The sequence below is a fragment of the Zootermopsis nevadensis genome, unplaced genomic scaffold, assembly GCF_977971745.1.
Source record: "Zootermopsis nevadensis isolate Lab colony 2312 unplaced genomic scaffold, Znev_1.0 Znev_ptg000050l, whole genome shotgun sequence".
NCBI lineage: Eukaryota > Metazoa > Arthropoda > Insecta > Blattodea > Termopsidae > Zootermopsis > Zootermopsis nevadensis.
The window spans coordinates 3,152,182-3,168,212 of record NW_028259182.1 but is presented as its reverse complement, the minus strand read 5'-3'; the positions used below and the strand labels follow the sequence as shown (position 1 = coordinate 3,168,212).

At 37.6% G+C, this 16,031-nt stretch overlaps 2 protein-coding genes across 13 annotated transcripts in view; one reads left to right on the top strand and one right to left on the bottom strand.

The window, feature by feature from the left end:
- magu (SPARC related modular calcium binding-like protein magu) overlaps positions 1-16,031 on the top strand; it is a 53,809-nt gene that overhangs the window by 27,509 nt on the left and 10,269 nt on the right. For 8 of the 10 annotated variants that reach the window (XM_087361084.1, XM_087361088.1, XM_087361085.1 and 5 more), the window contains 5 exons: positions 1,543-1,708; positions 7,574-7,774; positions 11,089-11,142; positions 12,987-13,079; positions 14,101-14,346. In XM_087361084.1, the coding sequence (XP_087217210.1) occupies positions 1,543-1,708; positions 7,574-7,774; positions 11,089-11,142; positions 12,987-13,079; positions 14,101-14,346 (760 nt within the window). The remainder of the gene's footprint in view (positions 1-1,542; positions 1,709-7,573; positions 7,775-11,088; positions 11,143-12,986; positions 13,080-14,100; positions 14,347-16,031) is intronic. The other 2 variants (XM_087361086.1, XM_087361087.1) reach the window with 2 other exon arrangements.
- Positions 1-16,031, bottom strand: part of Klp67A (Kinesin-like protein at 67A) — a 69,139-nt gene that overhangs the window by 51,732 nt on the left and 1,376 nt on the right. The window lies entirely within an intron of this gene.

Here is a 16,031-nt window from a genome sequence, read left to right as displayed (position 1 = left end):
CTATAAAATTTTCCATCCATCCAATGGCACTTTCAGAAGTTCTAATTTCAGCGGTCTTAAAAATATCTAATTTCTGTTCATTCTGTATAGCATCAAATTACAAAGTAATGCTGTATGTTTGTGGGGAACTGAGTACCCAGTTATTTTCCGCCTCTCTCTGATGCTGGCGCCAGAAGACAGTGGCGCCTTACCACTTGCATGTTATCAATCAGTCAGAAACTGCATACACTAGGAAGTATTTCTTGTAGCCTTCAACATATCGACCGGTTTCGCTCGGAGGCAGTGCTTATTAAATGCGCTGAAATACGCAACATTAGCGGCTAGACCGGCTTTCAGGCTCACCTAGACTTCTGTCCAACTAGTACCACGGTGGTCTAGCGGTTAGAACGCTGGCCTTGTAATCCTGGGGTCTCGGGTTCGATTCCCGGCGGTTACCGAATTTTTATAACTTGTGTTGGGCAAGGCCGTGGTGTAGGCAACACGGAGTTTTCCTCCGTGGCATCCCAACAATTACTCCATTCACACACAGAAGAAGGCAATGGCAAACCACTTCTGGATCATCTGCCAAGAACGTATATGAACAGGTCCCAGTCCGAGAAAAGGATGGAAGGATCCTGTTCATATGGACCTGTCGTCAGACAGAACACTAAATAAATAATAGTACCAGGGGGTTTCTTCCCCAGGGGTAAACTGGCCGGAGCGTGAAGCTTACCATTTACATCCATCTAGTCCTAAGGTCAATAATATGCACTTTGAATTCACTCCATACTTCTGCACGGCGTAATTCTTAAGAACCAAAAAAAAAACTATTGACCTTTCCATGCATGTCGATAAGCCATTATACCAAGAATATCGTTTTATGCTAGGGGGTCTCAACCCACAAGCGGCTCGCGTACATCATCCATAAAACTATGTTATTCTGCATGATTAAACAGTCTTGTCTGTTCCAGAAAATAATCAGTGATGTCAGTTCGCGACAGTAACTTGAGAAGAATTAAATTCATGAACTAGGACGAGACTTGGTGATAAAAAATTCTAAGGATGTATAGGAATTACGACGAAAGAAATTAAATCTGACACTTAAAAAAGATCACTGAAACAAAACCAGTGTCAAAATATCTCACTAGTAGCCCATTTTATCACAGAAAAATATCGAGCATCGAAGATGTGAACTTTTTTTTTTAAATATCAGGTCTAATTTATTAAAATTTTAATATATTTCCATGAATTTTTTTTTAAAAAAATGTACTCTTAACATCAGGGCCCTTCAGGAAGGGTAAATGTGACCCTACAAATATTTGACAGCTCCTGATTTACGTATTAACATCACATGACAGTCTAGCGACAAAACGGCGATGTAAATAATCGCTGTATGCATTAAATGGTGTAGTTTCTACCTCTGATACGTCGGTTAACTTCTATCAGACTGCACGGCGCGGTGCGGCGATCCACCGTACTAACAGCTATGAGAAATTAAAATCCCACACAAAAGCCACGAATTAAAGGCGGTAATAATTTTGAATTCTCGTATTCTTATTACAGGGCATGAAAGACTGCAGCTTACGTTTCCAGACATGTACCTCTGCAGAGGAGCACAGGAGGCCGGTTTGTGGCACTGACGGTGTGACATATGCCAGTAGATGTCACATGCAGCGGGAACAATGTCAAGGAACTCAGGTGTCTGTACAGCACCGTGGCAGATGTAAAGGTAATGGATTTTAACGAAACACTTTGGTGTGTAGAAACCCATAATTGCATCTTTGTTCGAGACCTTGGGATTCACACAAAGTTAGGACGTGGGGGACGGTAATTATTATTACCACCACCACCACCACTTCAATCAGTAGACCCTAAAATAGTCATAATTGAAATGTCAATTTAACCCTCACTGTCACGGATTATATAACAACTCGATGATTATAAGAACCTTGGAATGCTTTGTCGTAACAATTTTGAATTCGAGTTGGAACAATTTTTATATACAATTTCACAATTGGTACACTATATATATATATATATATATATATATATATATATATATAGATTCTTCACACACAGACACACGTATTGCACCGAATGCTAGAGCAATCACTATTATAGAATCAAATGGTCTGTATTAATTTTCATAAAATCCGTCATAGAACACATTTTATGGTACTTGTGGTTTATCGGGACACATCGATTTAAAAATAGGTTAGGTGAAATAAAATATAATAACTTTCAAGTATTTATCCACACATATTAACCTAACCTAACTTAACCTAACCCAAACTAACCTAACTTAACCTAACCCAAACTAACCTAACCTAACCTAACTTAACTTAACCCAACCCAACCTAACCTAACCTAACTTAACCTAACCTAACTTAACCTAACCCAACCTAACCTAACTTAACCTAACCCAACCTAACTTAACCTAACCTAACAACCTATTTTTAAAGAGATGTGTCCCGATAACTCACAAGTACCCATTTTACATAATAAGTGTCACATTCAATTTGATACTTTTTTTGGTTTAAAACCGAGTTAATGCGACTATATAAAGATTCTATATTTAAAATCTGAAAACAACATACAGAATAAGGCGTCACTGTATCAACTACACGTGTAATGTGATATAATGAAGTAATTATACTATAGAATTAAGCACGTTTGTAATACAAAGAAACTTTTAGCAGTTAATATACCCGTTTCTGACGCAGTTACTAGGACATCTTACAGCCAATAGTTTTTCCAGCACGTGAAAAGTGAGCTTTCGCTACACTGTCACGTGATAATATGCAATTTCCAACTTCTCAGCAACCAAGGTCATGACCTAAATATACATGCACGTGTTTTTACGTTTACGAAATAATCATTTCTAACATTTCCTTTTGCGAATGTGCACGTATATTAATACTTACTAATATTTTAAATCTTCTTAATATACTTCCAAACTCTGATTAAATAAAACTTCACTCCTAACAGCTTGTTTGCCGGAAATAGCACTTACGATATTATGTTATGTATAAAAGATAAATTGAATTATTTATTTTTAAAAAAGGCACAAATATACTTTTAGCTAAATGATGTGTAGAGATTATTTTAATGGTTGAACACCCAGTAATAACTAAGATTATTTATAGCCGAATGAGGCAATGTCGTATTTTAAATTGATTTTCGGATTTAGACTGCCTTGAAATGTCTGTGACGACGCAAAACATTCATGTGAAAAGCATTATTATTAGTTTTTATATCTAAGTAATATAATATTAAAAACAATATTCTATAACACTCTCCGAAATGAAGTTCGACGTTCGGAATGGAAAATATATAAGCACTATAAACCAGAAAGGGTTTGCAAGTGATCGACTTCAGAGTTCTATATCGACTTTTGACCAGAAGAACTGATGGAATTCATAAAGGCACTCAGGATATCCGGTGCCTCAGCAGGGAGTCGAAGCGGTAAAATCTCGACAGGATCTGATATGAGCTGTCAGAATCTTACCAATTTCATGTGCAGATTTCTTTTGTATTATCTGAAGTATAATGAATTCTTTCGCGACAGAATAATTTGAAAAATAGACCTTAATCCAGGTTGTGTTCAGAATACAGAGTAAGTTTCTGTCCTCAAACCTGTCACCTGAAAACGGAAATAGAACGAACTTCCGAAACGTTGTGATTTTAAATATAAAAAATCAGGAGACGACGCAAAACGCCCGCAACAAAAACACATTTACAGTACTCCCTAAGTAGCCGTTAATTTTTTTTAAATAAAGCAATTATTCTCAGGCCGTGGTCCACGTGTATTTCTGTAATACCGTATCATATATTTTTTTATAATAAACGTATAGTTACAGTACAGACTAAATTAAGTATATAAGGTAGTATATTTGCGTCATATTGTGAATTAGGTTAATATTTTAATATTTCCCGTCAAATCACAATTTTAATAAGATAATAAAATATTTAAAATATCATTTCACTTTCCGCATCGAATGATCGATTTACGTTCCAATTTGTAAATCGATCATTCGATGCGGAACGTGAAATGATATTTTAAATATTTTATTATCTTATTAAAATTGTAATTTGACGGAAAATATTAAAATATTAAATTAAGTATATATTTTAAGCGTACAATCAATAACAAAAATAAACCAAATTTGTTAAATAAAACTGCAGAGTAAGCTAACACACGAACCTCTTCGCGTAACGTGTTGAGGTATCGTATTTAATATATAGCTACGAAGTTTCGATAACTCTCAGGCGACCCGAGAGTCAATAAAGCAAATATCGCCCCAGATATTAAAAGGTTGTAAACCCCTGGTCCAAAGACATTTCAGAAGCATCTCTACTCAACTCACTAGCCCCTTCATAACATATAAAATTACTTACTTTTGTTATTTTGTAAATATATTTATATTAAACGTACCAGTGCTAAACGCCATGAGATTACTTACGGTGATGTAACCCCCCCAACCCAACCCAACCCGGTGTAATGTCGAGTAGCTCAGAGAAGATCCCAGACGGCTTTAAACATAGGTATTGTGTCCTACTTTCTTCGAAAGCAACGCACGTGGACTTCAAACTGGTTTTCCCTCTGGTATTTTATGTCGGATTTCAGGTGTTTCGGCTGTCTGGGATCTTCTGAGGGAGTGGCGTCCATCCACCTCTTTCCGTTAGTTTTCTCTAGACACTACAATGAAATCCGTGTTCCTGATACGTTGGTAAACTTCAGTCAGTCTACACGGCGTCACAGCCCAAAAGACAGCCATCTTAAAAACGAGTAGTAATCGAGATACGTTCTTCGTGAATCTGCTTTACTCTAAGGCCTTGATTTATTGCAAAGGAAAATCAGTGTCTTCGTTTCGAATTTTATTGTTCTGAAATCTCGTGGTGGAAATGAACGCACTATGTATCATATTTTTATTTATTTAGTGTTCTGTCTGACGACAGGTCCATATGAACAGGATCCTTCCATCCTTTTCTCGGACTGGGACCTGTTCATATACGTTCTTGGCAGATGATCCAGAAGTGGTTTGCCATTGCCTTCTTCTGTGTGTGAATGGAGTAATTGTTGGGATGCCACGGAGGAAAACTCCGTGTTGCCTAGACCACGGCCTTGCCCAACACAAGTTATAAATTCGGGCACCGCCGGGAATCGAACCCGAGACCCCCAGGATTACAAGGCCAGCGTTCTAACCGCTAGACCACCTCATCGTATTATTATTTAGTGTTCTGTCTGACGACAGGTCCATATGAACAGGATCCTTCCACCATTTTCTCGGACTGGGACCTGTTCATATACGTTCTTGGCAGATGATCCAGAAGTGGTTTGCCATTGCCTTCTTCTGTGTGTGAATGGAGTAATTGTTGGGATGCCACGGAGGAAAACTCCGTGTTGCCTAGACCACGGCCTTGCCCAACACAAGTTTGTATCATATAGCAATTTAAAAAGAAAAAAAGTTAATCTAGAAGGAGTCATAACCCAGGGGAAATTTTTTTTCTGAAAATTAGGCACAAGGAGTGTCCAAAAACTTTACAACGGTGAGCCATAGAAATTGGAAATAAAAAAAATCGTCTTGAATGGGGAACTTGAAAAAATTATATGCTTTTTTAGATTTTGAAAATTACTCAAAATGGCGTCCATGAGTGAGTGAGAGAGAGAGCTCATTTTGGAGAAAGAATTATTGATTTTTGTTAAGGCGTCTTATAAGCTGAAGTTACACTAGACCAAAATAAACCAAAACTGAATTTCGCCCATTAGCTTTCAGTGTAAATCCCAATACGAAATCTCGCCCCCCCCCCCCCCACATTATGCCTTTATTTAAAGTTCTCAGTGAAAATAAACAAGAATCGACCCGTGTTTTTAAATAGGCCTAATGAAATACTGTGCAAATATATTTCGTTCGCCTCGGATGACAGCCTTCTAATGAACAACGATGTAAACTTTTTTTTAAGTTTCCAGAACTGCTGACTCACATGACATGTGTTCTACTTCACTTCTCGCCAACACTGTTTTCGTTTTTCACTCCGAACATTACTTCGCCTTTTTTATCGTTCGCCACACTTTCATGTCATAAACATCACCCGCGGTATATTTCTTTGAAAGTAAACGTTTGCCAGATTTTTAGGCGTTCTTTAAGCTTTAGCGTCAGCGACGAACACATTACGATTGCCTTCTGTCCGTCCGTCCATCTACCGCGTCTTTCAACCGAGATCGTGCTGCCATCTATCATTGATCTTACAAACTACACGTTCCGTCACGTAACAATTCTCTGATTGACTTCAAATATTATCATGACAGTTCGTACCGAGTTCAGTCCAAACTCCTACCGGTACATTTGAATTTCTTGCAATCAGTAATACCAACATGACGGATAATCAAAGTTATGCGATGGGAGGATGACTGATGACGTCATAGCCTTTTGGCATATAACTCGAGAATGGCTATATAGATATTCTTGAAATTTGGTATGGACATTTTGCCATGGGAAGTTATTTCAGATTCGTATTTCTTAATTCCCATCAATCAGTTGTTCCAACGTGATGGTTGCTCAAACTTGTGAGGTGAGAGGATAACCCCTAGAGATGACGTAAGATCGAGTTTTGTTCCACAGAATGCAAGGGGGCATTATCCGACTGGTACAATCGAAACTTCAAATACTCTCAATAACTTTTCGGAAGTATAAGTTAATTTTACGTTTTAATTTTAGTATCGGAAATAAAACACGTAAACTCAATCTTCCTTACCATGCCTTAATTTTAAGCGATTTGCAGAAACAGCTCATAAAAACAGAATGTACGAGGGGAATCTGTCTCAGTCATGTTGCTGACTGAAGCCGCGAAACAACTTAAATGTCTTGAGGAAGACCAATGGCGTTGAACCAAACGTGAGTCAACACTTATACTACGCAATGCGTTTGGGTGTCTGAAATGAAGACCAATTGAATGTGGGAGTCAACTGCTTTATCAAGAAGACAGCCACGTCTATCTGAAGGGGTTGTAGCTGTCATGTTATAAACACATAATAGCCTGCTGATGATGACTTGATTCATGGCCCTCACTCAACTACGCTTATTTGAACATAAATCGCCTATAAGCCCAAACATAAACTTAATAATTGTCCCTATGGGGGAGTTTCATCCACACAAAACATAACTTTCATAATGCCTTAATATGGATTCCTGGAAAGATCAAATTAATTTTTTCCGCACGAAATATATAAAGGTTCAGCCACCATTATTATATCCTCTGGAATTAGGAAGATATGCTTATACTGCCATGATTTGGTCTTTTTGAGATGGAACGTGACATTTTCTCTAAGCCAGATGTAATGGTTGTACTGTCGCCAATAGATCTTCAGTTACACAGTGAAATTTCCTCCAGACCTTAGCCCAAAGGCCACTCCGACATGACTATGTTTACGGTGCACACAACGTCGTGAAACTAACAATACTGTACGCTTCATATTTCGGATCCACGTTTTACACATTTTTCATTGGTATCGCAACGTCCAAGACCTAATCCATTAAATGCATCACGCCACTGTTTTAAATGTAAGCAGTTGTATGTATGTTTGGTCCCGCAGAAGAGAAGCTGTGTTCGGGGCAAGTCTACTCTAAGAGGAAACACCAGTCCCTATTCCTCGTGCCCACTTGTCTCCCGGACGGGACGTTCGCTCCCGTTCAGTGCCATGCCGAAACGGGGTACTGCTGGTGTGTTACCCCCGTAGGCAAGCCCATCCCTAACTCCTCACTACACAACGCCCGCCCTAACTGCAGGAGAGGAGGTGAGGCTTGGTGTGGCAGTTGAAAAGGAAACTGAGCTAGCTTGCATGCTGTTTTGAGGCTTATTCAAGCACGTATAAATTTAATGGAATGAACACGCAACTTTCCCTGAAGTTTGTTCATGCACGTATACGTCTGCTGGAATGATCAAGTGGATTTCCCTTAAGCTTGTTCATGCACGTATACGTCTACTGGAATGATAAAGTGGATTCCCGTGAAGCACGTTCATGCACGTATACATCTAATGGAATGATCAAGTGGATTTCCCTGAAGCTTGTTCATGCACGTATACATCTAATGGAATGATCAAGTGGATTCCCCTTATGCTTGTTCATGCACGTATACGTCTACTGAAATGATCAAGTGGATTTCCCTGAAGCTTGTTCATGCACGTATACATCTAATGGAATGATCAAGTGGATTTCCCTAAAGCTTGTTCATGCACGTATACGTCTACTGAAATGATCAAGTGGATTTCCCTGAAGCTTGTTCATGCACGTATACATCTAATGGAATGATCAAGTGGATTTCCCTGAAGCTTGTTCATGCACGTATACATCTAATGGAATGATCAAGTGGATTTTCCTTAAGCTTGTTCATGCACGTATACATGTACTGGAATACGCAAATGGATTTATTTTAATTATATTTTCGATAATGCCAAACTTTTGGTTGGGGAAACATTAAAGGAAGATATCGGAGTTTCTATTTAAAATCTCTGAACACATACAAAGTGTTTTTTTGAAGGTGTGGACTGAATGAAAATGGCTCAGAACAGGGATCAGGCAGTTATAAATATGGTAATTAGCTTTCAGAGTCCATAAAGGTGAAAATTTATTGACCAGTCGATGGATTATGAGCTCCTCAAGCAGTAAGCTCCATGGGGTTCGTTAATTAACCTTGTGGGAAGAAATCACTTCGGAGACACGGAACATGTTAACACTCAAGAAGGAATGTGTGTGAGATACCCATCAGTAAGAGGTCACTTCAGAGTCCTAGGCGTATATGGAAGAACAGTATTAAAGTAAATGTAGTGGTTTATTTCAATATATGCATTAAGTGACTGAGATAAGCCATGATTAGCCGAACTCTGCCCCTCTGTAATGGGAAGCAGGAGTGTGATCACGTAAACGTTGAGTTCTCCTTTACAGTGGGGTTCAAGACGCCGAGGGAAATGAGTGAACAGGTGGCTTTTCGAAGAAATCTCCCCAGGTGGATAAATTACGGTGCAAACAAGCCTCTTGTTGCAGCCAAGTGTTGACACAGACACCCAGACAGACACTTCCTCGAGGGCTCGCCCTTTCTACGTAACTCACTGAGGGCATTTTGTATTTTGCTGCGTGCAAACAAGAAGCATACCAAAGGGGAAATATGTACAATCGATTCCGTAAAAAAGACTGGACGTTTCATAAACAGTGGATTTCGAAACTGACACCGTAAAGAACAATCCAGTTTATGGTTACTGATAGTTATGGCACTGAAATTATTCGGCCATGGGATTGGCATCTTAATCCATTGTCCTGGAAATATTTTACTTGGAAATCTTCATTTAAATTTACATAATTACATTTTCTCCAAGACTGACAAAAAACCTTACATTAGAAGCTGTAATATGCAGTAAACTGATAATACATTATATCTGCAGATTATAAGACTTATAACAGCTGTGATTTTTCGACACTACAATTCTACTAGAGACGTTTTCTCTTTTGACAAATGGAGGTATGGAATGCTGTTACAGACAGGCGAAAGATCTGGGTGACTTATGACTATTTCTTAGCCTTGTGACACTGAGCAATTGCCTTATGTTTAACCCCTTCCTCAAAGTATTAAACGTTAAAAAAAATACACACGTTTCACGCAGTGCATATTAGAACCAAGCTTGAAAGACATAGTTGTAAGAAGGCTCTTTCTTGATGTTAGCATTTATTAGTGAATTTTAAAATATTCTTATATGTAAATAATATGCTTCCAAGAACGAGTTGACTACAGAACACATATTTTAACAGCAATATTGGGTATTCTAAGCACGCATGCGTATAACTAAGGTCGAATTTTGGGCACGTAGTGTCTGTTTGCACATCTGTCCCTAAATTTATCTCGACATGCATCTAAACATCAGTCGGACTGACCTTGGCTTCAATTCTCCTAAAAAATCTGTGAATTGTGTGAACTGGCATGCTGAAACTCGATACCTAGACTTCGATTCCCGGTAGAAACGTTTGGAATTTTTCTCTTTGTACCACGTTCACAACGTCTATGACGGGGTAAAGGCAGTTTTGAGCACAGTAAATACGGAGCTTAGATGAACAATATGTGGGTATATACCTCTACATTATCCCACGCCCTCATGACATGATTGGTCGGATTGTTTAAACAATTTCTTACGAGAATCCTGGCAGCGTATGACCAGTGAATGTCCAAGGATTAATTCGGTCTACAAGGTTAACCACTCAACTTGAAGTTTAGCGTATATTTTATTTATTTCTCATTAAATGCACACAAGGCTTTGAGCAAACTTTATAAGACTTTAATTTAAATAGTTAATTATATAAATTATTTTTAATGTCATAGCGTATTATTAGTACTAGTGGGCACGAGAGCCCACATAGACGGACAGCGCAGTACACTGTTCTCTGCCACTGAAAAAGTGAATAAATTTTAAATATGTCAGAACTGAATGCTTCGAAGAATACCCGCCGAATGGAAGAGTACACGAACCCAAAACAATCCATAAAGTGTTTGTCAAAAAGACGCCACTTTCGACACCCTGATGAAAGACACGAAGGCTGAAGTCGAAACAAGTCAGCCTTAACTGGACGGATTTCGTGGTGGAATACTAACTTGATGATGGATTACTTCATGTCGAATTTTATTCTACGATAAGGAATCTAAAAGAAAATTTTAAGGACGCCTACGGACGCTGCATTCTGATGTTTGTCTCAACATTTTGGCCAGTCGCATCAGAACCACGACGTCGTCTTCATAACTGCACACTTGAGCATGAAAGTCATAGGTTTTATACATTTCTGTTCAGCACAAGACAAAGGACTCCTGACGAAAGACAACCCATCAAAAGACGTCTATCATCACAGGAAAACAATGAGAAACGCTGACATATTTCCAAGTCCGGAGAGGAATTCAAATCTATAGACAATGCGATACACGAAGAAATCCACTGTAACAATTTAAAGCACTTACCATGTTTGAAGCATGAATCAGATATTAATGTGAATAGTCTAGCTGCATTCTGCATGTAACGAGCATGTCATATCCAGTAAAACTAAAGACCTATTTAGAAACTCGTATATTTCAGGAAAATACAACGCAAGGCGTCCATCTTCCACCAGAGGTCGTAAAGAAAAGAGAGGTGAGTAATCGATATGAGGTATTAGCATGCGCAGGCCTAACTGATGCACTTTACAAACGCATCTATAAGAAAAGAGTTAACAAGTGTTTGTCACTGCTGAGAGGTTTAGTGGTTGGGTTTGGTCGTAAGTTTCGTATTCGGGAGGTCCCAGGTTCTATTCGAATCCTTAAGGTCAGCTACTACCACGTTCGATCCAGGTGCATGACGGGACATAACCTTAAAATATTTTACAACAATCGTACTCCTACGAGACGCCATCTTACCCACACTCGTTGAAAAATAAACAAAACACTACTGAGATGCGATACGAAACAAAATTTTTCGTGAGACACAAAACAGATATCATTACGATATACAAAATCTGTTCGAAACGTCTTTGACACGGAAAAGTATTCAGATATTAATAATTGTCTCAATAGAATTTACCCGATTATTAAGACGCTTACAGTTCACATGAACCTTGGCTTGCCGAGAATTTACATTTTCCTTTTCGTCAAACCACGCTGTGACGTTCGGTAAAACTCACCTCGTTGAGAGGCGTCTACTTACACAGGGCAGAAGAAACCCGGACAAACAAAGAAGCCTCCAGTGAGATTCAAACCCAGAACCCCACTGACAGACAAACAGTTTTTATTTAATGACGTTTATTTAAATCTTTGACGCAGAAGCTTATCTAAATATATAAGAATTTTATGGAAATGAAAGTTTACCCATTTCGAGGTATTACATCGGCATTATATAGAAGATGAAAACCACGAGAAAACCTGAAGGTCACGGTAAATTGACCTCGAAGAGCGTTATTTTCGAATACAACCGTCGAACGTTAACATTGCCCCCTGCACGGCAAGAACTCGTGGAGCTTTACCTTCAGTTTCCTACATATTTTCATGACAGACAGCGATGAATACTGCATTCTTCAACACACACCAAACCTTCTGGTAGAGATTTGTTTGTTTGTTTAAATCTTGTCAGTCTAATCACAATAAAATTCTATTAAATATTAAAATATTGTTATAATTAACATTTAAATATTTAAAATATATTAAATGATGTTCTCTATCGAAATGTTCGATTTACAATTAGAACATCATATTTTACACGACATGTTTCAGTTCTAAAAGAACCATCTTCAGGTGTATAAATTATATAAACTTAAACTCAAATATAATTTCTTAAATGCAACTTTTAGTCAGATGTCTTATCAGATATCAAAATGATGTTTTCTTTCAGATTTTTTTTTCCAGATTTTTTGTTACGATATTAAAATACAAAAAATCTGGAAGAAAACATCATTTTGATATCTGATAAGACATCTGACTAAAAGTTGCATTTAAGAAATTATATTTAAGTTTATATAATTTTATACACCTGAAGATGGTTCATATAGAACTGAAACATGTCGTGTGAAAAATGATGTTGTAATTGTAAATCTAACATTTCGATAGAGAACATTATTTTAAATATTTAAATGTTAATTATGGTAATATTTTAATATTTAATAGAATTTTATTGTGATTAGACTGACAAGATTTAAACAAATATATATTTATCACAATATAACGCAACTTTATCATCTCATGAACTTCTGGTAGAGATTTAAAGACGTTTCAGAGATATTTTCTTCCTTCATCGTCAGGGCCCTGATCAGACGTCCGACTATAACCCAGAAGACAGCCATCTTTGTACTCGCCAACGTAGGGTTACATTACCATGACCCGGTCTCCTCAGCCTCGATTATGAAGGCACGGGGTGATTCATGTAACAAGGTTATGTTTTTACGACTAACCTAACTTCGTCCTTTACTGAGATGGTTTACGTTGTTAAGTGTTAACCTGCTGTTTCAGTTTGTGGCAGTGACGAGAGGTCCACGTTCAACAAGAACTTGGTCAAAATTTTCAAGACAGAATATAACAGAGTATCAACTGCTTTAGCTACAGGTAAGCGCTTAAACTATTTAAATCAGATAGGCTTACAGCGATAGGAAGTAAAATTCTGAGTAATTTTTATCGAAAAAAAATGGCAAATATTTCTGTATTACTGCCTCTATGTCTGATGTGTGAGGCCGCCATCTTGTTCTGCTTAAAGTCAAGCTAAAAGCTTATCTCTAGGGTTTGTCGGTTTTTAAAAACCGGGTTTTTTGGGGGATAAATTTGTAAAATTCGAAAACCGGTTTTTAAAATTTAAAAAAACCGGTTTTAGATATTAGAATTAATATGTAAAAATTATAAGATATTGATACAATGTGAAAAAAACGAAGAAATGATAAGAAAATTAAAAATTAGTAATTGAATTAAGAGTTTATAACATACACCTGATGACGGCTCTATGAAAGCCGAAACATGTCGAGAATGTTCCATATGTAAATCGAGTACTCGATACGGAACAAAGGATAATATTTTAACCATTTAATTATCTTATATTACTTTATTGTGATTGACGGACAATTTTAATATATTTTAATACTATTTTTATGTAAAAATTAGTTAATTAAAAACGTTAATATTTTGACTTGAAATCGCTTCGGGAACAAGCATATTGTAGTAAAACTAATCTTCATGAGTCAGGCTGAAATCAGTTCCAAATTATTAAATGCTTTAGAAGTACGAATTCAAGAAATAAATCATTAAATTTCCTGAAGAAAAATACTAAATGAAATAAAAATTTATAATTTATATTTTGTACTGATTTTAGTTTGTTTATTTGGTTTTGTATGTAGTATATTTCATTTTGTTATATTTTTGTAGTTCCATAAATATTAAGTAAACTGAAAATTTTTAAAATAAGTATAAATATTTTTTTACTGTTTTAATTTTTTTTTGTAAAAATTCGAAAATCGTTTTTTTCAAAAATCGGTTTTTGTATAAACCCTACTTAACTCATTCATAGCTTTCCAGGCCAAAAGAACTCATGAGATTTTGTATTGTGGCAAAATTTCCATCCTGTTCTGTCGGTCGGCAGGTGATGGGGTACAATCAACGCCTCAGGACTCAGATCGGCAGGTCCTGGACTGGAAGTTCTCGGTAATGGACAAGGACAAAGATAACTTCCTGGAGAAACCCGAGTACCGGGACCTTCGTCGACTCGTCAAGAAGGCAATGAAGCCCAAACGATGTGCAAAAACGTTCACGAAACTCTGTGACCTAGACAACGACCAACGAATCTCACGGGAAGAATGGGCATCTTGCTTGGGACTTGACTTTAATCGTGAGTAGCCGCCAACGTGCGACATTTATCTCATTCTATATGAGTTCAGATTAGACTCTGCTGTTAATGCACAATATCTTAGTCGCTGGACACTGCCAACATAGGTGAAGGGTTTTGTGCTAAACGGATTAGCTCTTACATATTTTGTACCGTGAAGTACAATTGTCAGCTCGACAAATAACCCCATTTTCAGTTCTATATACGCCACTCAATTTATCTTGCTTTAAATTACATCTCGATCTAGCCGAACCTAACCTAAAATTACATCTCGATCTAGCCGAACCTAACCTAAAATTACATCTCGATCTAGCCGAACCTAACCTAAAATTACATCTCGATCTAGCCGAACCTAACCTAAAATTACATCTCGATCTAGCCAAACCTAACCTAAAATTACATCTCGATCTAGCCGAACCTAACCTAAAATTACAACGAGATATGCAGTGGTATCCATAGCATTTAACTCAATGCTGAGAAATATACAAAACGAGTACAAGACACTAAAAAGAAAATATACACAGTACCAACAAAGACACCATTGTTTAATATACGAATGCCGTAGCCTACAAAGCGTTCCATTTACAACGCAACTCTTAAGTACAAGATCATTTATATATAAGCTTTGGCGACTTAATTATAACAAGACACGTAAATCGGCTTTCAGGATTTTTTTCAACGTTGCCAGCCGTGCTTTATAAAACAGCAGCAAATAATTTCGATGCGATGAACACATGTTCGCACCTGCACAGCTCATGCGGAGTGGCTAGCAACCACTCTGACCTTGACTCGAGTGTCATGGAAGTATTTCGGTCGAGTGGCGTACAGGTTTTTTGAAAAGATTCCTGGGGTGGGCGGGAGATTTTATGTAAGACATTTACTCAGACAAGGCAGAACATAAAATGTATGCCTACATCAATACTCCTGAGGCGGATTCGAACCTACAACCCCTGTAAACTAATTGACCTTGGATGACCTTAGAACGGGCACGATCAGAGAGAATTTACGTATTTCACAAAACAAGTATCAATGTCCTGTGTTGTTGCCGTAAGTTCAGTAGTCAAGGCCAAAATCTAAATTCTGTCTGAGGATGAACAGATGAAATCATCACAGGGTAAGTGGACCAATTCTAACAAAGTGGAAGCATTACGCAACCCTGCCCCCGGGTGCCCTCGTACAGGAAGCCCCAGATTACGACTGTTTGCTGAGTGGGCCCACTTTATTCCGCAACAAGGTACAGTCAGTCCCCGAACACGAGAGGTGACTGTCTTATTCCAAAATTATAACTCGTTTTTAAAATAAATATGGTTGTGAAATATGGTCTGATGCTCTGAGAGAAAAATCATCAGTTGCAAATGTTTTTTTGAGCAGAAGAGGTATGAAGAAACTTCTCAAATAAGGGGGCATCTCACCTCGTATTATCATCATACGATACTTTAACATAAAAATGTAGCTCAGGTGGATGAGCCAAGTATAGGTCTATAAAGATTTTGGTGGGAGATGAGAAGATCTTTGGGCGACGAAGTGATGGGACGATGAATAAAATTAAAATTTTCATAATTTTGAAGATGAGTCATTGTCATCATTACAGAGGGGAAAAAAAAAAACACACTCTGAAACGTCAGTAACCTTAAATTTCTACCAGACTAGACAGTGCAACAAACTAAAAGACAGCTATTGTGAACCCA